The sequence below is a fragment of the Sebastes fasciatus genome, chromosome 4 (assembly GCF_043250625.1).
Source record: "Sebastes fasciatus isolate fSebFas1 chromosome 4, fSebFas1.pri, whole genome shotgun sequence".
Lineage (NCBI taxonomy): Eukaryota > Metazoa > Chordata > Actinopteri > Perciformes > Sebastidae > Sebastes > Sebastes fasciatus.
Window position 1 is genome coordinate 5721137 of NC_133798.1, and position 23200 is coordinate 5744336.

Consider the following 23200-nt stretch of genomic DNA (forward strand, 5'->3'; position numbering starts at 1 on the left):
TATCCATGGAGGTTTTTATATTTGTAAAACTTTCCTTGAGAAGAGAAAAGCGAGAAAAATCTGTGAAGTCTACAGGCCAAGGCGGGGCCGGCGGGAGAAACACTACTGCACAAATGCAGTGGGCTGCATACCCCGGAAGTAAACCCAGAAGCTAGAATTTTGTTTTTGCATATGCAACAGGCGAGCAATTCTCATTGGATTGAATAAGCACCATCTTGGGATCCGTTACTCAGTTCTTATTATCAGGTGGATCTGAGTGTCGGAAAAGTAAATTTATAATTCTATACAGGTGGGCCTGAAGACCGATTGAGCATGTTGGATTGGCGGCGGAGCCCGTCGTTGAGAGAAATCACTCCGATTGGCTGTTCAGTGGTGCAAGAGCAGAGAAGTGAGGAAAGCAAGCAAATGGCTTAAAACAAGAGGACAAACACAGAAGGTTCTTCTCATTTTTCATCTTCATCTCATCTGATCGTTCCAATACACACGTTTTAACAACAATACGGCCACGTGGAATGAGGTTGTGAGGGAGAGTGGTGGGGAAATAGTCGGCAAACGCCGCTTTGTTTCATGTACGTATCATAACAACGGCTTGTATATCCGCCGTCCTCGGTCCTCTGGTTTCCCTTTTTGAATGACGAATACAGACTACCGCCACCTGCTGGCGTGGAGAGTTCTTTGCTCTCACGCAGGTGCAGCATGTATAGTTAGCATATAGCACATAGCAGCATGCTAGCTGGCTGTTGGCTGTAGTCTTTGTGGTGTGTTCAAGTGCAACTTTTTTGGCCATGACACAGGAGACATGAGGTGACACAACAGTCGTCATCGCTAGTTCTGTGATGTCTGTTTGGTGTGTCACAGAGAGATGACCAGCCTACCGAGTCAGATAAAGTCCAGCAGAGAACTGTGATACATGAGTTGCCAATCTGTGGTGTGAAAGCAATTTCGGCCTTTTGTGAACAGAGGAAATCCGACTAGAAAATTATGTTTTCCCAACCAACTGCATGTTAGCAAAACTCTGTTCTTCTGAGTTTCTCAGACCACATGTACACTTAAGACACTATCAGTATCACTTTCTTAGAATACACACTTCAAAGGGGACATATCATGAAAAACTCACTTTTCAGTGCTTGTGCACATACATTTGGGTATCTGGAGTGTCTACCAACCCACAAACTGTGAAATCAGACCACCCAGTCAGTTTTTTGTGGGGTGCCTAGATCAGGAACCATGTGATTCAACAAGCCATTCAGATTTGGCTCCCCTTCCTATGTCACATGCAGACTCATTAGAATATACCCATCACAGTATCTCCACCCACAGCTTGAGAACTTGCAAAGGTGCGCCATATTTTTCTTGCAAGCCAATCAGAGCAGACTGGGCTTTTTCGGAAAGGGGGGGCTAACGAGACAGGCGCTAAAACGGAGCGTTTCAGACAGAGGGTGAATACAGGTATATTCAGACAGATACTATGAGAAAAATAATGTGATTTTGAACATTGAAGCATGTGCAAACATGTTTTAGTAGAATCTAGTAGAAATACATGAACCTGAAAATTAGCACAATATGTCCCCTTTAAACACTCTTAAATTTGACTCACACACCTGAATGGCTGAATTTCATGAAAGTAGCACCTCCCCTATTATTGTCAAACAAAGGGACAGAGAGGACAAGAGGACGTGACGGTGTTTCAGATTCAGTTCTGCCAGCTGTGGTCTTCATCACTGGATCAAAACTTGAAACACATTCACTTAATGATTTCAGGTTTTCTATTTGTCACACAAAGGTTTTTTTAGCCAGGTCACTGACCACGAAGCAAAACAAAAACAAACAACAGACAGTCTGTCTACGGCTTCATATCTTTCCTACCATTTACTGCATCCGACCATATATTTTACTGTAACATTTTCCCTGATCAGACACAAGCAGTCTGCAGACACTAGAGTAGGTGCACTTTTCATCAGTTTTCGCTGACAAAATCCCCCTTTTTCCCAAAAGACCTGAAACCCATCTGTTTTTTAAGTAAAGCCCTCTCTCTCTCTCTCTCTCTCTCTCTCTCTCTCACACACACACACACACAGACACACACACTCACTCTCACATCATCTTTGCAGTAGACCAACACAGGCAAACCCTTCAGAGCACGTATGTGAAACATGCTTCATAGGACTAAAGTGTCTCTTCTCCTGGGGTACAGTGAGGGGACAGAAGAAGAGACAGAGAAGTCAACAGAGCTTCAAAGGAGACAAACAGAGGGGGACTTGACTAAAGCTTCCTTCTAGTGTTGTAGCGTCCAGTTATGGCAGAAATTAAAGCTGCAGACTTTGTACAGATGTGTAGGCAACACATTTTGGGCATCATTGGGTAAAAATTCCATAATAACCTTTCAGCATATTGTAATCCAAGTGTTCTGAGAGAAAACTAGACTTCTGCACCTCCTCATGGCTCTATTTTCAGGCTTTAGAAAATCTAGCCCGTGACGGAAGACTTTGAGCAAACACATGTCATTTCAGAGAGAGAGCGTTCCTATTGGCTGTGCTCCGGCTGGTGGGCGGTGTTTGGTGTTTCCTCAACAGATCTCAACATGGCTGTCGGGTCACAAACTTTCTCATTTTACAGCTAAACAGTACACTACGAGATTTTTCTGAAAACATTTGAGGGGAGAAATAGGCATTACAGTAACAGAATATTGATTCATATTTGATCAGCGCTGCCTAGTTTGACCATTTGATCGGAGTTCGAAAGTGATTGACAGCTGCTCAGAGACGGCAGCTGAACGGCAGACTCCAGATCAGATCTGATTGGTTGTTTTCTTCCGGTCTGTGAAATCTTGCAGATGCCAATAGGAGCACACTGATGAACATGATTTTTTCAGATTACCTGTCTCCTGCTCTACTGTCTAGATATAGCAACCGTTTTATAAAAATAACTTTTTTTTAATCATATGCTCCATTTGTACCCACTTCAGCTTTAATGTGGTCCTTTTGATTTAACAAGAGTAGCAATGAAAAGGACCAAAAGAGAAGGAGGCCACAGTTTAATCTACAGTGAAAAAAATATTTTTTGTTCTGAATATAATTCTATTTCGATATTTTCCTAATAATATAATCAAGGTCAAGCTATATTTTACACTATGGGAGTAACAGTAACATAATTATTCTCAATAATGTTCTTACTGCTTCGTCTTTCTATTTTCTATTTTAAAACAAAAATTTAAATAACATCATTCTTTTAAAGCTTCTGTTAGTAATCAGTGATGGCAACAGTGATATAAGGTTCACTGTTTTGCCTACAGGATCCCGACATGGACAAAAGTACTGAGTTTACAACATCAAAGTGTCAGAAGAGCAACAGATATTTTTATAGGTCAGTCAAATCATTTTTGCTGTTCTAGGCTTCCGATGTGCCCATCCCAGTTTTAAACCAGAGCTTCTAATACACGGAGGGATAGTTTACCACTCAATACATAATCAGAATCAGGTTCTTATGCTGCATTTTATTTAGTTTCTTCCCCACAAGATTCCTAACAGGAACGCTCATATTCGATCACTGCAGCACAGAGCAGCGGGAGGTGACTTTGTGATGATGATTGGAAATAAAAAGTATACCCACTGTTGTCTTTTATTAGAAAAATAAAAACCCACACACTGTTGATTAGCTCCAAAAAAATGACAAATGCAGTGCAACATTTCGGTCAGATAGACCTCATCAGGCATTTACTTTTCTCCTCTTTTCTTTGGTAGCAGAAACAGTCTTACCTCACTTTGAACTTAACATATTCACAATAGTTTATACAGCTTATTTTTCTATTCTGGACGTGTGATTGTACTGACTAAACTGAACTTGGTTTGGGATACAGACCTTTTGGATTTGTTGATAAAGTAAAGTCATTTTCAGCTGCTGGTCACAGTATGAATTGTGCAATAATGGTTATTTATCGTTTTAGTCTTCTAATGCATTATTTAAGATATTTAAGGTGAAGTGCAAATTATATTCCATAATTGGAGGTGGCTGCATCTCTGTTAAAGTTGAGTTGAGTTATGAGTTGTTGTTTTTTTGTAATTTCTGCAGGTTGTTGTTTTTAATCCTATGAATTACAGGTTTCTCTATAATTACCCATAATGCAGTGTGTGGTAAACAATGGTTTTCTGCAGGTTCAGGTTTAATGTGTTGCCTCAAGGTTTGATGTGTTGTCTTCTAACAGGCCCTCAGTCTGTTACGGTTGTATGTGTTCCCTGTAGAGTGAAATGAAAACAATTTAATGTTTTAACATTTTAACTTTGCAATTCACAGCACATTTTTAGCTGTGCATTTAATTAGGCTTTCTTTGCATAACAGATAGGCTATTTAATATCTTTTTAATATGACCAAATACTTTAAAACTATTATAGTCTTATTGTTTATTTGATGTTGTTTGATTCTTCATGTAACATCCACACCTTTAAGCCTAGATTTTGTAACAGCAATAATATTGTAAGTGGTAAAATTACTGAACATGGGGTCATTGCACATTTAGCCTTCCTACATTAATTAGGGTGATTTAAGCCTTTTAACAGACGTTTCAGTGTCCCACATTTTGGACATATTACATTTGGACATTAGGAAATAATAATTTGTCTGAGACAACTTGGCACTTAGAGTACTAATATGTCTACCATTTCTGTTATGAGTGTGATATCTGCATTATCTTTTTTGGTTTGATTACGACACATCCTGGAGATTTCAAAGTGGTACTGGGTGTGGATTTAATGTAGTGGCTTCATATCGTAATATATTCCAGAAGTATAAAATGCAAAAAATGTCCCACATTAGGCCAATTCACCCTAATTGTGCTGCAGATCACCTCGAGTTAGAAAAAAAGGAAAAACATGGATTGTCGCATAATTATCTATTCATGTGGGTTTTTGTTTCCTTAATACACACACACAGTCTCACTCACACATATAGTATAAACATATCTAACATTATTTCATTTCCCATTGCGTTACATTACTTATATCACTAGCCTATAATAATACAGAGTGACTATTTGCACCCGGGTGAGAACAGTCACACAGCAGCTATTTGGCTATTGGCCAAGTTAAATATGCTACTTAATTTAACAATATCTGAAGAGTTTTCTGCCAGAAAGCCTTTCTAGCAGAAAGATTTAATAGTAGTAGTAATACTAGTAGTAATATAAAGAGTGACAAAGTATATGCAGGGAGTAGGTTGTAGTGGATGAGTGTTGCAGTGATGGCTGTCCTTCTGGAAGTCTCTCCCGTCTCCACACAGGATCACTGGAGCTCAACCAGCCTGACCATCAGGCAGGGCGATTCCCCACAGTCTCTCTAACTGGACCAGCAAATCACTGGAGCAAAAGCTGTATTACTGGGGAAATATCGCCATCTATAGGTCCGTCCACAGGGGGGTTCTTGTCTTGTGTATGTCAAGTTGCAGTCTTGTCATCTCAGTGAGCAAATTTGCTAGTTAGCAAGCTAACTAGTTTATGGACTATAGACATAAGGGTGTTTTTCCAGGAATTAAGGAGTGGAGCTTAGAGAGTGAGAGAAGAAGAAAAGAGGAGGAAAGGACAACAGACTGAGCAGGAGCAGATCAAATAAAGTACCATCAAATAATATATGCCCATGTTGTTTATCCTATATGCTTTTCCCTCAAGAAATCTAATATCAGCTAATTCAGTTAATGTTCTTCTCTTGGCCTAACATTCAACTCAGTATTGAAGACCACATTTACTTGGCTTTGTTGGAGATCCTTGATTTGCAGATTTTTATGGCGTTTCGATAAGACAGCACGATATTGGAAAAAAATATTCACCCTAAATTTTAAATAGTTAAATGCATTACTTTGGTGGACAATGAGAGCAAAATAAAGAGGCTCGATAAACAATGTTGTGCTCTTGTAAACAATTTCATCATAAACACATTGTTTGTATGGTGATGACACCGCAAAAAGTCACACCCACACAGCTATTTCCTGGCTCTAAATGAGGCGGAGGCGGTACCATCTAGGATTTTATGAGACTGTCTTGGGTGGACCTTGGACCCTCTAGGGGCGGTCTGGGGGCATGCTGCACTGTAAGAAATCTTTTTACATTTTAGAATTAAATGGATCAATCTGGTGCACTTTAAAAGCAAAATTAAGAGGCTAGATCTGTTAAAAGAACAGTTTTGTGCTCTAGCAGTGGTGGAATGTAACTAAGTACATTAAGGCTAGTTCTGCACTTAAGTACAATTTTGAGGTAGGCCTTCTTGTAATTTACTTGAAAATGCTTTTTTTGTCCTAAAACAAAAAAATATGTTGTAGAAATGAGAAGGCATTCAATTTAACTTTCTCATAAATGTAGACTGTGTTACAAAACTAACTATATAGTAACATCATATCATTTTTGCCTTTTTTTAGGTGGCAGGAGAGAAAGTGATTCATCCTCAACATTTGTTGTGTTATAGTTTCAGAATGATTAAGACAGTTGGAGAACAATTAGATACAAAAGATGTACAGGATGATCTTTTTCCCTTGGCAACTATCATGTTTTTAGGCATTCTATTATCTCAAATGGATTGAAGAATAGAGCATATAGTTGCCTAAGCTGCACGGTGGTTCATTGGTTAGCACCGCACCTCACAGCATGTTTTATCTGAACCTGCGATTATATTGTATTGAACTTTTGAAATAAAGTATTAAAAAAAAAAGTTGCAATTCCCTGTGTGTGTGTGCGTGTTTGTGTGTGTGCGTGTTTGTGTGTGCGTGTGTGTGTGTGTGTGTGCGTGTGTGTGTGTTTGTGTGTGCGTGTGTGGGGAGGGACTGAGTGCAGTGAAGGAGGGGCTCCCGGCGTGTCACCCAGCGGGAGGAGCGGCAGCAAGAGCAAGGCCTGTTGAAGAAGACACGCGTCATATCTTTAGAGGTATAACACATGCGCAGTAAAATCTGCTCTGCACTCGCCGAAATTGAACCAATAGCAACGCCCGAGCGCAACTCCGGTTACACTGCGCATGTGTCATAACCCATGACCCGTGTCCACCGTGTCCCAGCCTCCTTCCTTAGGCTTTCAGCAAGAGGAGGAAGAGAAATCACCGCTATCCGCTGCTCTCTGGCCGGTTATTGTGTAAACAATGTCCACGATTCAAACGCTGAGAGCTTTTGTGAACCACCGACTGAGTGCGGCTGTAGAGGAGATCTTCGGGCTGCTGGAAACAACCATCTCAAACTACGAGGAAGAGATTGATCGCCAGCGGAGGCTGCTGGAGGATGTTGTCAAACCTGACGTCCACAGAAACACAGCAGGTCCGTGGGAGCTTGTTCCGTTATGCTGAAGGTTTAAGAAAAGTGACAGGTTAAACCCTTAAACGTGTCTTCATACTGCGCAGAGACGAGTGTTATCAGTCTGTTAGCGGAAGACTGTATAACCCATCATGGATCAATTAATCTGTAGCCTCGGCTCCCGTAGCTGCGCACAATTAAACCAGGTCGGAAGTTGACCGATTTAGACCTTCATAATAAAAGCGCAAAGTTCAAATGAATGAATGAAATGAAAGAGAATTGCTCTGAATTATATTGTTATTAATGTATAATACAGAAGGAGACCAGTTGGACCCTGGAAAAAAGCTAAAACAGTTACTTGATTAGTGCATAAGTCAATTGTCTTCTATGATGCTAAATCTTAAAATAGTAAATTTGGACAAAAGAAGACATTTGAAAACTTGTGATGAGAATGTTTTCCTATTTGCTGACATTCTGTGTAGAAGGATGAATCAATCGTGTTCATCAATAATGAAAAATAATTGTTAGTTTATGATATAGAGATACATCACTATATGCTAAGTAACAAGAAATTGCAGTATGCCTAACTACGTTTGACGTAATTTAGAAACAGTTATTACTATTACTTTTTACAATTAATCATAAACAATTCTAAATCCATCAATCATTTGGTCTATAACATGTCATAAAATTGTGGAATATGTCCTTCACAATTTCTGAGAGCCCAAGGTGGCTTGTTTTATGCCAAGGAATCGGACAACTAGGAACCAGTTCTCTATTCCCATCACTAGCGTTTTCCCTGGATATTACTACTGACATTCCTGTAATATTACATCACAATGTCTGCTGTATTAGCCATGTGTTTACTACGTGTTTATTTGCATATAGAGCGGGGAAGTGAGATTGGTCACTGGAGACGCATTCTAATGCCAGGTGTGCACAGACGTACTTAAAGCTGTCCACTTGTGGTCAGACCACTCATGACACATGTTAATTGATGTTAAATGACGCACGGCCATTGTCTATGTAGCTTGCATAGACAATGTCTTGTTGTCCAGTCTTGTTGGACGCTCCTCATTTGCATAAAGTTGAGGTCTAGGCTACTTTAATCAAATCAGGGGCGTCCAGCACGAGTCCCCGCCTCTAGAAACTCCCGAAAAACCGTTGCCGATCTAAAATGATGATAGATTCAGCGAATTCATGGCTTATTTCTCACCTCAGATGTTTTTAGAAACACATTTCAGTGAACAATTTTCATGGTATACAACAAAAAAAATTCAAAACGAGCCGCCATGTTGGTTCTGGTTTGAAAGCTAGGGGGAGTAGCCCACGAGTGAAAGCGTTCGTCCAATCAGGTGCCTAGTGCTTAGTGCCTAGTGGCAGCCCATCAAGAGTCCAATGCTGGGAAGAGACACGACCCCTTTGCGTCCAAAAACGCCCCTATGGATACGTACCATAACTTTAATATGCACACAGTGGGTACCTACATTACCGACACATTAGCTGGCTGAACAATGATGCGCGGCTGGGTGGTGGTGACAGACTGGCAGTTGAATAAAATCATGTGACTGTAAACTGCTTTTGTAGTTGGGAGAAGACTAAACCCAAAATACCCAGAGGCAGAGGCATTTATTTGCATAACATTATCCCCACCACTCGCAGTCGCCATCTTTCTCAGGTCAGCTGCCTGTTCCACCACTAGAGACTGACATCTGGTGGCGTGTACTGTGCACTACAATACATCACATCAATACAGCATCATAGAAAGCAGAGCATCTGTATTTATGACTGTATTGAAAATCATACGGTCCGTACTCTAACTTAATACTCTGGTATAATACTCCGTAATACCGCCCACGCCTACTGTCAATTACTGAAAGCTGTCACTGAATGTATTCAATGTAATAAGTAATCTTATTTAGTTATTCTTTTATCCGAAGACTGACTTTTAAGATGGACCAGCTATTATTATCTTAGCGACAAGCCTCTCCTCAGTTTTGCTTAGCGCTCTGTCTTAAAGATCTGATCGGATTTGCCTGCAGTCTGAATGTAGCCTTAGACCCCATCCCATGGCTGCTTATAGAAGCACCCTGAAGAATGAAAAGCATGATTGACAATTAATAAAGTATCATTACATTAATAGCTGTATGTCTGTATTTCATTTTTACCTCCAGATGTCGAAACATCGATTGTCAGTAAAGAAGAGCAGCAGGACCCAGAGCCCCCACACATTAAAGAGGAACAGGAGGAACTCTGGAGCAGTCAGGAGGGAGAGCAGCTTCAAGGACTGGAGGAAGATGATATCACCAAGTTCCCATTCACTGCTGTCTCTGTCAAGAGTGAAGAGGAGGAAGAGAAAGCTCAGTCCTCACAGCTTCATCAAAGGCTAACCGAGGAGAGCAGAAAGGCAGAGCCTCCAGCGTGCAGCTCAGCTCAACAGATTGAAACAGAAACTGACAGCAGTCATCAGCTGCCATCTTTATCCTGTTGTGAATCAGAGACTGAGGATAGTAATGATGATTGGAAGGAGACAAGAGAACAAGAGTCAGGTTCAGACACGCTGAAAAATGAGAGCACTTCGAATCATAATAAGTCCCACAGCCACGAGAGGCCATTTAGTTGCACAGTTTGTGATAAAAGATTTGGCTGCAAAGGAAATCTGCAGGCCCACATGAGAAGCCATACGGGGGAAAAGCCGTTCAGCTGCGCAGTTTGTAACAAAAGTTTTAGTGCAAAGGTCAATCTGAAGACTCATATGAGAAGTCATACCGGGGAGAAACCATTCAGCTGCTCAATGTGTCACAAAAGTTTTAGTCAGAAGAAGACATTAGTTATACACTTGAGAAGTCACACAGGGGAGAAACCGTTTAGTTGCTCATTCTGTGTAAAACGTTTTAGTGAAAAGGGAACATTGAATAGACACATTAGAGTTCATACAGGAGAGAAACCATACAGTTGCAGTGTTTGTGGACGGAATTTTAGTTTGCTGTCACATGTTAAAAGCCATAAGTGTGCTGGTGCGAGCAGTAACGTGTGAATCTGCCTGGTTTGTGTTTCCAAATTGATATTTGGGTAAAGCTGCATTCAGACCACAAATGGCACTACGTTTGAAAAAAACAAACACGCTAGAGGCTGGGTTGTTGCGTCAGCTACTGGTTGGACGATGAAGTACTGTGCAGGGAGTTTGAAATATTATAGTTTAGAATACTATAAGATGAGATTTTACAACTCTGGAAATTATCATGGTGGCAATAATTGTATATTCTATCTCAACAGTGAGATAGAATTCTATTCATTCATCATTTTACAAATTGATGTACCAGGAACATGCACAAGTATTTGACTGACCAAGGCATGGTGTCATAGTAGTGGGATAACCATATGGGGACAGTGGTACTCAGAACTAGACACAACACATGCTCAACAACATGACTGCGCCCTGTAAACAATTACTCAGAGCGACGCAACGAACAATTCAACCACACAAAGCATGTATTGCAGATCGACTGCAATCACTAATTGCTCTGTAACATGCCATCAAGCGACAATAAATGATCATTAACCTACAATGCGGCATGCTTACAGATGGAAAACACACTCTATGGCAACAAATAGAATTAATATTCACTGATATTCTGCGAATGATGTGGTTGAGCTCACACTACATTGCGAATGATCCGCTGCCAATGCGTGCACCATATAAGAGGGTTCTAGTGCTTTTTGTTTTACATCCCTGTGTTTTTTTGCTGAAGCCCTTTGTGTTGGGAACCCACCGTCCCATATTGCCCGACCGATACCTGAACATGGCAGATATTATGCACACAAGTTATTGTATCAAAGATATTGGTGTCTGCATATATTTCTGACAGTAAGGAGCAAGAAATGTCAGTAGAGAAATGTCTACAAGATATGTTTGAGGCCATGTAGAAACAGTGTCTCTATTCGGCGTGGAAAGGTGGTTGTGTTGCTCTGGCTCTACCTATCTGGCGTGGAGAGGAGGTTGTGTTGCTCGGGCTTTATCTGTTTGGCGTGGATAGGAGGTCGTGTTGCTCGGGCTCTACCTGGTTGGCATGGAGAGGAGGTCGTGTTGCTCTGGCTCTATCTGTTTGGCGTGGAGAGGAGGTTGTGTTGCTCTGGCTCTATCTGTTTGGCATGGAGAGGAGGTTGTGTTGCTCTGGCTCTATCTGTTTGGCGTGGAGAAGAGGTTGTGTTGCTCGGGCTCTATCTGTTTTGCATGGAGAGGAAGTCGTGTTGCTCGGGCTCTACCTGGTTGGCGTGGAGAGGAGGTTGTGTTTTTCAGGCTCTATCTGTTTGGCGTGGAGAGGAGGTTGTGTTACCCTGGCTCTATCCATCTGGCGTGGAGAGGAGGTTGTGTTGCTCGGGCTCTATCTGGTTGGCGTCGAGAGGAGGTTGTGTTGCTCTGGCTCTATCTGTTTGGCGATGCCGGGAAGCTGCTTGACATCCTCCTGGATCCACCTTTTCACATTATATGTATTAATTTTTGTCATATGGATTGTCTATGTTGTATTTTCATTATGTTGTTACTCTGTACACCTGACATCTATTGTACGTCTGTCCATCCTGGAAGGGAGATCCCTCCTCTGTTGCTCTTCCTGAGGTTTCTTCCATTTTTTTTCCCCGTTAAAAGTTTTTTTTTGGTTACGTTTTTCCTTATCCGATGAGAGGGTCGTACTGTAAAGGACAGAGGGTGTCGTATCCTTTACAGATTGTAAAGCCCCCGAGGCAAATTTGTGATTTGTGATTATGGGCTATACAAATAAAATTGACTTGACTCCATTACACAGTCCACCAGAGAGCACTGACAAGTATATTTTTCCACTGTAAAATACACTGCTCAGTAAATGTATTAGTCACAGTTTAAGAGATCCTTACCAGACATGTTTATATGTTCATTTGACTGATATATTGATTGTTGTTTTTTAACTCTCAAATATCTATATCAGTATTAGCCACAAAAATCCGGTATCAGTCGGCCTCTAGCACCAACGCAGTGGTCTCATTGAAAAGAATGAGCAGTTTCTAATGTTGGTCTGAACATGACGTTACTGGGGGACTGCTGAGAAGGATTTCTCAAGCATCCATTTGTTTTAACTAACTGAAAAAGACTGTTTTGCATTTTTTAGCTGTTTTGTTGAACTGGAATTACACAAATGTATTCACTTGTTTGTTTCAATAGCTTCATGAGTGTGACAGCTACATTTGTAAACATCTGTGAATTCATCTGGTTCTTTTTTGTTGGTCCAGTAGTCATTCGGATAGATGAAGGATGCATCAGGTCATTCTCAGTCTGAATATTAAGGTTCAGTCTGTTACTCAGTTTCATAGTTTTATGTCCCTGTCGGCTGCAGGCTGTGCAGTCTTTTAATACACAGCCACAGAGACAAATAAAATCAGAATAATCAAACTAAATAGTGTGTCTCTTTTCTAATGGTAAATTCCACCACAATCAATTCAGTTCATGCCCATTCTGTGTGGGAACCCTGATCACCCAGAGTTACTGGTGCAGCAGCAACAATGAGAACCCTTTTTTTCCCACCTGCAATTACAGTTAGAGTGTTGGAATGAAAGAGCAACTTGGAGTTATCAAATCCCATTTCCCTGCTGTGGTGGATTGGAACTTTACTCCTTCTCCACTCATACACCCTTTTAGTGAACATTTACAAAAAAGTACGGATTATGATTTGGGCACATGGTCAGCAGGTTAGGTTGGTGACTACACACAATGGGTGCAGTATATGCTAGCTATATGGATAGCATATAATCAATCTATGCACTCTAACCCATGATGGTCTGATCCCATGACACACGTTGAGTGACAGCCCCCTCATTTGCATAATGAAGCAGAAATGCATAAAGAAATGTACAAAGAAAAGAATACAGAAATAAATAAGGGGTGAAATGCAAAGGTAAAATCAGAGTGCATAAATAAATAAATGCAAAAATTACATTAATACATACATCTAAAAATAAATTAAAGTAAATAAAGAATAATGCAAAAATAAATAAATGATAAATGTAAAAATTAATGAATAAAAATAAAATAAATAAATAAATACATTTAAAAATTATTAAAAATAAATAAGTAAATAAAAGGGAGAATTAATCAGAAAAAATAAATAAATAAGGGAATTAATACAAAGATAAATAAATAAAAAGGCAAATTTTGAATTAGATTATAAATATCAATTTATGTCACATTTTATTAATTAATTATTTAATGGCTACATATCTTTTTAATATAGTTCTTGCTCCATTTAATGACATATTTATTTATTTATTTATCGAGCCATTTCTTTATTTTTTTTTTTTATTTATTTTGGCAGGTTCCGTCCTCCATATAGGTAGGCCATAGGCTCAATCACCAGCGTGTTACCTCCTCCAGTGACAGATGGTGATTTAACAGACATTTATTTACATGAAAATCTTCGAGATTATTACTTTAAATAAATCCCATCATGATTTATTGTTTAATATTTGTTTTTAGACATAATCACATCAAATAAACTAAACTGCAGGCCAGATTTTACTGCGCATGCGTTATACCCCCAAAGATATGACGCGTTGCTGACGTGTGAACCAACCCCCTCTCCATAGGCCTTGCTCAGAGCACGGAAGAGTTTTAGCTCCGTAGATATGGTGCCGCCGGGTGTCCATATATCGATATAAACATGTCTAAAGTCGACATGTTGAGAGTGGCGGTGAATGAACATCTAACCGCGGCTGCTGAACAGATATTTGGACTGTTTGAACGAACCATCGCAGACTATGAGGAGGAACTGTGTCGGTCACAGCGGGAGAACCAGCGACACCGGAAACTACTGGACGCCGTGCTGCAGCCTGAAGTTCAGCTACACAGAGCAGGTCAGTTAACAGTAAACCTCGTCTAGCTACACGTTGTTGTATTCCTGTGCCATTTGTTCATATGGAAAACCAAAAGTCAAAGCTGGTGGTTTTCATGGACGTCAGTGTACTTCAGTGTTTCCTCTCCAGACCGACATGGCCGTCTCGAGGCTCAGTCAGGTCAGCTCGAGAGTACATCCTGGTATCATATGACGACCTAATAAGGAAGCCAACCATGTCATGTTAACTTGTCAGGAAGGGCTGATGGCTCATGGTGTCAGATCGGCGATCTTCATACATATTTCAGTTTTCCAGACTGGTCTGTGCAGCAGTTAAAGAGTGTCCCCTCTGTGTCCCCTCTGTGTCCCCTCTGTCCAAGACTGAATTGTCCTCCCTGATCACACACTGTTGTGAAGCAGCTTCCTCTTTTATGTCAGCCACAAAAACAAGATTTCTGAGTAGAGCGATTGTAGGACACACACACTCCCACAGAGTCTGAAACTAACCTTTTTCACAGTGGCAGGCAGGTTTTTATTTTGTCTGCCACTCAGAAATTGTAACTGCCACTTTTGAAAAGAAATGAAAGGATAACATTTTAGATCTTATGTCATTCAATGTTCGATATATATATATATTAAATTAAAGGGACTGTTTGTAAGAATCATTAATGCTTGTTAACAGCGACACCTGTGGCCGTGAAGTCAACGAAAGTCAGCGTCCTGTTGCTGGCGCTCGTGCTCGCTCTACATAGACGTGAACGAGCATCACTCAAAACAGTGAGGCGACACACGTCAGCTAAAACCACAATATCACTCTATATTTCAGCTGCTTGGCAGTAATGTTAGCTGACCAGACGAAGGTCTCTCCATGAATCACTGCTGATCTTAGTGTTGGCTTTTCCTGCTTCAGCCTCCCGACCGCGGCCGGAGGGAACAGGGGAGACACCGGAGTTTAGGTCGGAGACGATAACGTTTCTCTCTGCGGAGCCCCGTCACTTCACAAGACACGGGAAACCTCTGTTGGTCTGGAGGAGCTGCAGCAGTTATTTCTGCACAAACTTCCACTGTACATTCACTAGATATTCTCAGAGCTAAACTAACTCTTCTGCAGTGTGGAGTGAGCGCGCATGCACGTGAGTTGGAGCGAAATAGCGAGAACAAGCACGGTGTGTGACTGAAGGCAAGCAGGCAGAGGAGCAGAGGAGCAGAGACTCCGGCCCTGGAGACCAAAGAAACGGTCTCCCCCAGGTCCTCCGACCGCGGCCAACACTGTTTTCCAAGACGGGCTTCACTAGAAAGAACTTTGCGATTTTGGTGCTTCCGTGTAGTTTGTGTTGGAGTCTGAGTCTGAACAGCGTAGACACACACAAGCGCGCATTGGACACCGACCCGGATTGATTTATACGTGTAAGAAGTTACAAACAGTTCCTTTTAAAGGGACTGTTTGTAACTTTTTAAGCGTATAAATGTACCGGGTCAGGACACATGCGCGCGCTCGCATGTGGCCGGAGCCTCTCCTCCTCTGCCTGCTTTCCTTCACTCAGACAGCGCGCGCGTTCTCGCGTACTCGCTCCACCTCTAGACGTGAACGCACGCTCACTACACACTGCAGAAGAGTTAGTTTAGCTCTGAGAATATCTAGTGAATGCACAGTGGACGTTTGTGCAGAAATAACTTCTGCAGCTCCTCCAGACCAACAGAGGTTTTCCGTGTCTTGCGAGAAACTTTATCGTCTCGTTACCGACCGGGTGCCGGTGTGCGGAGGGAGACGAGTTTCTCGCTGCAGAGCCCCGCTGCCTGAGCCTGCGCTGAGGCAGTAGAAGCAAAAACAGTATCAGCAGTGATTCATGGAGAGACCTTTGTCTGGTCAGCTAACATTACTGCCAAGAAGGTGAAATATAGAGTGATATTGTGTCTGTCTATTTAGAGCGAGCAAGCGCGAGCCCGACGCTGACTTCCGTTGATTTCACGGCCACAGGTGTCTCTGTTAACAAGACATTCTGGAAGTTACAAATAGTCCCTTTAACAAAATAGTATGCATGGTAAAGTTCAGAGTTTGAATTACACCGTAGTACTGTACGGTACTTTGCTATTGTCATCGATTCTGGTTATTTGCATAAAAACACAATTCAAATGATTCTGATTATTTCAATATTTGCTTTGATTAAAAAAAATCTTGGGATTAGTAGTTTTAATGATGTATTAGAAGCTGTTTAGCGTTGGTGTTAGGAAGTTAAATAGGTCATAATTCCCTTTCTAATATCTATTTTATATTGCTGTGAAAACTCCTTAAAACAACTGGGTTTATTCAAGTTTCTCGCAAAAAAATATATTTTAGAAGATTACATTTGAACACATCATGATAACGTAATTTACCTTCGCCCTGTAGTCATTTTTACTGAGCAGTGCTTGGACGCCTCATAATTATAACTTAATGGCACCTCCGTTAACGTTAGTAGCTCCGTTATTTAACCAAGCAGGACTGTGCTGCCCACCGGCTGCTAACAGGTAACGTTACTAACTCTCCTCCTGCTGATTTCAACACAGGTTTGTTGTTCACAATGAAGCATTATCAGAGAAAACATAGGGTGCGCCCCTCTGCTTTTTTTTTCTCTCCGCTGTGTCTCCAGTCCCAAACAAACGGAAACATGATACAGCGTTCGTATGCGTCATTGTGCATGTGTAACTGTCGTAAAGCATAGAAGAGGAATCAATGGATGGAGGCATGAGATGCCAAGGAATCGGACAACTAGGAACCGATTCTCGACGGGAACCGATTCTCTATTCCCATCACTAGCGTTTTCCCTGTCTGTCAAAGTGCCAGTCTGACGATTTCACCCACCACTGCCAACAATTCACCTGCATGTGGCAGGTGCTAATTTCAGACCCTGCCCTCCCATAACAAATTTCTACGCAGTGACAGACTGGTCGTGTATAAACAGGCCCAAAATTCGCACTTAGTATGTAATATTTTAATAATATTTGTATACAGGCAGAATAGCCTGATGAAGTCTCCTCTCTCCCCACCTGAAGCTAACCAGAGTTCTGACGCCTGATTGCCTCCAGAACACTGATCCAACCACTGAATACCTTTATGTGTTAACTTCAATGCATATTTCTATGTCGGCTGAAAACAGGCCCCAAAAGCCACAGTGTAGTTAGAACACTGAATCCATTCAGTCTGCCTACAACTGAAACTATTGCAAAAAACTGAAGTCTAGATAAGTCGGTTTCCATCACTGATCATTTGACTATTTGAAAGACACATTGGCGCTGTGAGAAGCTGTGCTCTCCCTACACTGTCTGTCATCCTCTATTTCAGCCCACCAACACACACACACACACACACACTGGAAGCAGCGTAGGTCGTTAGCTCGCTTTTAATAAGCTTAAAACGGTTTCTGAGTTATTGCCTCTTTCACTTGGTTTTGCATTTTGTCATACAAAAAGAAAACAAGAAAGCAAGACAAAACAATTATGTCATTTCTCACATTCCTTTACCTGTGCAACCTTCTCTCTCTCTCTCTCTCTCTCTCTCTCTCTCTCTCTCTCTCTCTCTCTCTCTCTCTCTCTCTCTCTCTCTCTCTCTCTCAAGGTTAGAGAAAGAATGTGGTCATGGTAAATAGTAAATATACTGTAAATGTAAATTTCCAGTCCGAGATGACGTCACCATACTGTAAGTCAGGCTGTAGTGTTCCCTCTTCTCACACACTTTACTTCATTTTTTGCTGTACTTGGTGTGCTTGAGTTGTGTTGAACATATAATCAAATTTTTCCGAATGTGTCTGCATTAATTTGTTTGTTATTTCAGTGTTATCTGCAGATGTTAAGCAGGACCCAGAGCCACCACACATTAAAGAGGAAGAGCAGCAACTCCAGAGCAGTCAGGAGGGGGAGCAGCTTCAAGGACCTGTCCCTGTGAAGAGTGAAGATTCACAGCTTCATCAAGGACGAGAAGAGAACACAGAGGCAGAACCTCCAGCCGGCAGCTCAGCTCAAAAGATGGAAATAGAGAGTGATGGAGAGGACTGTGGAGGATCAGAACCAACCAGGAGCTTAGATCCAGATAGTGATTTACAACCAGCTAATGATGATGAGACTCCAGACTCTTCGGAACAAGCTGACACTGTGTTATTAAAGAAGACCCAGGCAGGTTCGTCTGTCAGTCAACCAGCTACGGATGACAGGACTTCAGACTCCTGTGAGACTGAGACTGAAAACAGTGACGATGAGTGGAAGGAGACAAGGAAACCTCAGTCAGATTTCAAAACACTGACAAACAATGGCGCTCCTGAAGGTGATAAAGAATGCAACACTGGCAAGAAGTCTTTGAGCTGCTCTGAGTGTGGTAAAATATTTGCACCCAAGGACTGTGTGCCGAGCCAAAGAAAAAATCCTCCCGGAGAGAAACCATTCGTTTGCTCAGTTTGTGTTCAAAGATCCACAGAGAGTGTATGTTTAATCACATGTAAGAGAACTCATTCAGGGGAAAAAAACTTCAGATGTTCAGTCTGTAAGAAACAATTTAACTATAAGTGTGATGCTGTGAGACATATCAGAATTCACACTGGGGAGAAACCCTTTTGCTGCTCAGTTTGTGGTAAAAGATTTAGGCAGAGCACAAGTTTGTGCTCACACATGAGAAGCCACACAGGAGAGAAGCCATACGGCTGCTCACTCTGCGCTAAACGCTTCACCCGGAGTGGAGGTCTGCACAGACACATGAGAATTCATACAGGAGAAAAGCCTTACAGCTGCTCAGTGTGCAACGGGAGTTTTAGTCTGAGTCAGTCATTATTAAAACACATGAAGACCCATACAGGAGAGAAACCATTCAGCTGCTCAGTTTGTGATAAAAAATTTATACAAAAAGGACATCTGACACAACACATGACACTCCACACGGGGAAGAAGTCATTCAGTTGCGGTGTTTGTGGTAAAAGATTCACGAGGCAGTCACGTGTGAACAACCATAAGTGTGTTGCTGAGGGCAGCAGCAGTAAATGAAACTACAGAACTGACACTGTGACCGTTCCCACTTTCAATGTCTTACTAAGCATCCCAGATGGATTAAGTGGTTGAGGTATACGAACAACATAAATGACAGAACGTTTTTGTATCACGTCAAAACTTCAGTCCATCACTATGCTTTATTGGCATGAATGTAACAAGGACGATTGGCCTCATTCACAAACAAAGTGTCCGTACGAATGTTTTACACAAAATCCGGGATTCATCAATATTTTCTTACCTGAATTTGTTCTTATTCTGCGAACAAATTTAGAGCTGCCTCAGACCATGCGTACTGTACGAACAAATGATGAAGGACTGTCCGGCTGTCTTCATGTAAACACACACCTTTTAACTAAATGCATCTCATATTTAAACCACATTCATTAAAAAAGACTTGAATAGAAAACAATAATAACACTGTTATTTTACTAATGCATTGGCCAAATGAAATTGATGCCCTTTCATCCTCATCAATTATTGTGATAGTTAGAATATATTATATATTCTAATATACTGTACATGTATATATTTATATTTATATTTCAAAGCTTCTATTTAAGTTTTCAAATGAAGTATGAAAAAATAAGTTACCTCTGAGTGAAAGTCCTTGCTGGATGACATCACTTTCACCCTCATTTCTTGGACATATCCCACTTATGGATGCCCACTCATTCACTCACTCACTCATCTTCAACCGCTTATCTGGGGTCGGGTCGCGGGGGCAACAGCTCCAGCTGCGGACCCCAAACTTCCCTTTCCCGGGCCACATTAACCAGCTCTGACTGGGGGATCCCGAGGCGTTCCCAGGCCAGTGTGGAGATATAATCTCTCCACCTAGTCCTGGGTCTTCCCCGTGGTCTCCTCCCAGCTGGTCGTGCCTCGAACACCTCCCTAGGGAAGCGCCCAGCGGGCATCCTTATTAGATGCCCGAACCACCTCAGCTGGCTCCTTTCAACGCAAAGGAGCAGCGGCTCTACTCCGAGTCCCTCACGGATGACTGAGCTTCTCACCCTATCTCTAAGGGAGACGCCAGCCACCCTCCTGAGGAAACTCATTTCGGCCGCTTGTATCCGCGATCTAGTTCTTTCGGTCATAGTTATAATTTACCGATGCTTGTCCAGTAATTGCGTGCTGACAGATCAGGTGGTCCTCTTCCTCCTCCACCTGTTTCCTTCTTTTTCTTCTGTTGTGTTATTCTTTTTTCGCATTATCTTTATTATCCAGTTGTTTCTTTTTTTTACCTGAGCCACAGTCCGTATATCAGGGAGCACAACATTCACCGCTTCAGTTATTGCAACCTGAGGCTGTTAAAATCATCGTCATTCTCAACAACTTCACTGCTTTCTCCATGATAAACCTCCAGGCAAACGTATTTCCTATCTATCTATCTATCTATCTATCTATCTATCTATCTATCTATACTGTATATGGATGCACTAAAGAAAAGGTCTAAAAGTGCTGTATGGGAGTATTACACTCAACCAACACCAGGGATGGAAGTCTGCAAAACATGCAAAGTAGATATTGGCAAGGGAAGAGCAATGGTTCTTTTTTTTTAAGATAACGTTGAATGTTCTCTTTTGCAGCATTTAATTAAACATATACTTTAAGGCATTTAAACAAAGTTTTGTGTTGGAGTTTGTGTTATTCTACATTTTGACATTAGGATTTTAATTTTATTGCAAATGCATATTGGTTATCGGTCTCTTTGATTACTAACAATCAGTATTGACCCTGAAAAAAACGCATCGGTTGACCCTTAGTGGAAACTGCTTGCCTATTTGCGACGTGATGTCTTCAGACACAATCTATAGGTTAGCTAATGTAACAATACAAATATTCATGTTGGTATATCTATCACTTTGTACACGTCTTCAAAATAAGCTAACCAGAGAAAATGGCATTATTGTTCTTTACATGTTGTCAGTCCACCACTGTGCCTCTTCACTTAACGCATTCATGAACGTTTTTTTCTTTGGTTTTTTTTGGAAATCATTTATTGTGTCAGTAACACAGCTGCCCCTGTCGTGGCAAAAAGTGATCATCCGCCAAAAGCTTGTCCGTGGTAATAGCAAAGGTATGTCTTTGTGAAACTAATGTTTCTTGTAACCGAATAATCACAATTTTGGCGAAACAAGTGTTTTCAGTTTAGTAACCAGGCACGGCATTCACGCGATATAGGCAACACTATTGTTTCTGATAATAATTGGTTGTGGTTATGTTACGATTCAATTTGATTTTGAATCTTGGGGTTACGATTTGATAAGAAATTGATTCAAAATGATTCTTGTTTCAAAGTAGATTCTAGAGGGGTGCTAATTTCAGGATCTACTCTAGTCGCTGTGCACTAATAAAGGCGGTGTGGCAAATTATGGCATGAAAGCAGAGTAAAGATTATGGAGTTTTAATTATTTTACACACAGTGACATCACGCTACCCTGCCGCCGTCTGCTACAATGCTTAATATTTGCAGCTCCGCCTCCAGTGTTTGTACCTCCAACAACAATGGCAGACACCCCAAATGCCCGTATGTGTGTGAAAGAAAATTTGAAAAAGTTATATCAACTAATAATGTAAACACGCAGATGCAAAATGTAACTATTCTTCATTCTAAACTTGCACAAATAAACACTTTCTACTAAAAAGTTTTTAGTATTTCTCAATTGTCAGACTTCAAGAATAACAAGTTCAACTTATACAGAAATAAAAATGCTGCCTGTTACATACATAAATTTGGTTGCTGCCTTTTTATTTCTTAGAAACTTGCCAAAGAATTGTGACCCTGGGAGGAAACCGAGAGAGGGCAATGAAAAACGGGAATCTCCGTGGGAAATCGGGAGGGTTGGCAAGTATGGAAATGAGGAGTTATCTATACGATACCTCCTCCTCTTATAAGGTGACAGCTGGCTGGAGGGAGATCACCTGAAAGTTTCCTTCCTGCTCTTGGCTATATTGTAGGTCATTTCCAGTAAACAGGCCTATCGCAGAATATTAAATGTGTGTGTTTGTTTACATGACGTAGCGTAACGCTTGCTGTTAGGACACGGGTTGCGGTCGAAAAGTCAAAAAATTACGTCCTAATGTCTTTTCCTAACCACTTTTCCTTGACCTCGATGGTAAATGTCATGAGGTCAAGGAAAGATGAGAAGGAGAATTCACAAGGACTTAAGAGAATCCAACTTCACTTACACTATAGGCTCTGTAATTATTTTTTTTTATTTTTTTTAATGCTTTCTTTATTGAATTCATGCTCATTAACAAAGGTACAGATACATAGACCGTTGAACAAGTAAAAAAAAAGACAAAAAGAAGACAGAACAAAAATAATTCCATATACATTTCATAATGCCAGGGTTTGTGTTTAATTTATATACATCATATTATAATCATTTAATAATCATTTTTTTGTTTTTAATAAAGGTTATGATGGTGCTATACTGTTTAAATTCATTAATAAAATGCAGGAAAGTTGGCTTGGTTCCTGACTATTTATTCTTATGGAAATTTTCCAAAAATAATAAATAATTGTATTATATGCAGCATATTATATCCAATCTTATTTTGTCTAAAATATATCATTACATCAAACATTCATTTCAACACTAATCTTAAGTTTCGTTTGTAGAAAGTTGGCTACATCCACCCAGAACATTCTTGTATGTATACAAGGAAAGAATAGATGATAAATTAAACATTTTCATGAAGTCAGTTGTTGGTACCATTTATGCATGCCGTTTTTTCAGCAATAGTCATTGAATGTAATTCTGTAATTTCCTCTCGACAAAGTATTTTTTGTTGTTAGTGCGGGATCATTTCCACGCTGGATTCAATTTGCCTAAACTTGCATGCAGGATTGACAGGAAATCATGCAGCAAGTAACTCAGCGTTACCATCAACTTACTGTAAAGTGTTCACTCCCCTACAACCATGTCATTTTTTGAGAGCTGATCCATTTTAAATATTGCAGGGAGTAAGGGAACAAGGAGCAACCATAGTGAGCTGCGGGCGACAGTCTGGACACCTCCAACTCCTTTCACCATGTCCTCTGCTGTGAGTATAACTACACACAG

The 23200-nt window shown here is 40.9% G+C and overlaps 2 protein-coding genes across 2 annotated transcripts; both read left to right on the forward strand.

Annotated features, from left to right (window-relative positions):
- The first annotated feature begins 6963 nt into the window (after positions 1–6963).
- Positions 6964–12720, forward strand: LOC141765557 (uncharacterized). The gene is made up of 2 exons (XM_074631620.1): positions 6964–7281; positions 9432–12720. The coding sequence occupies exons 1-2, from the start codon at positions 7110–7112 to the stop codon at positions 10292–10294; spliced, it is 1035 nt and encodes a 344-aa protein (XP_074487721.1). The 5' UTR covers positions 6964–7109; the 3' UTR covers positions 10295–12720.
- A 1125-nt stretch (positions 12721–13845) lies between these two features.
- Positions 13846–20017, forward strand: LOC141765556 (uncharacterized). Its single transcript, XM_074631619.1, has 2 exons — positions 13846–14139; positions 17929–20017. The coding sequence occupies exons 1-2, from the start codon at positions 13947–13949 to the stop codon at positions 19122–19124; spliced, it is 1389 nt and encodes a 462-aa protein (XP_074487720.1). The 5' UTR covers positions 13846–13946; the 3' UTR covers positions 19125–20017.
- The last annotated feature ends 3183 nt before the right edge of the window (positions 20018–23200 follow it).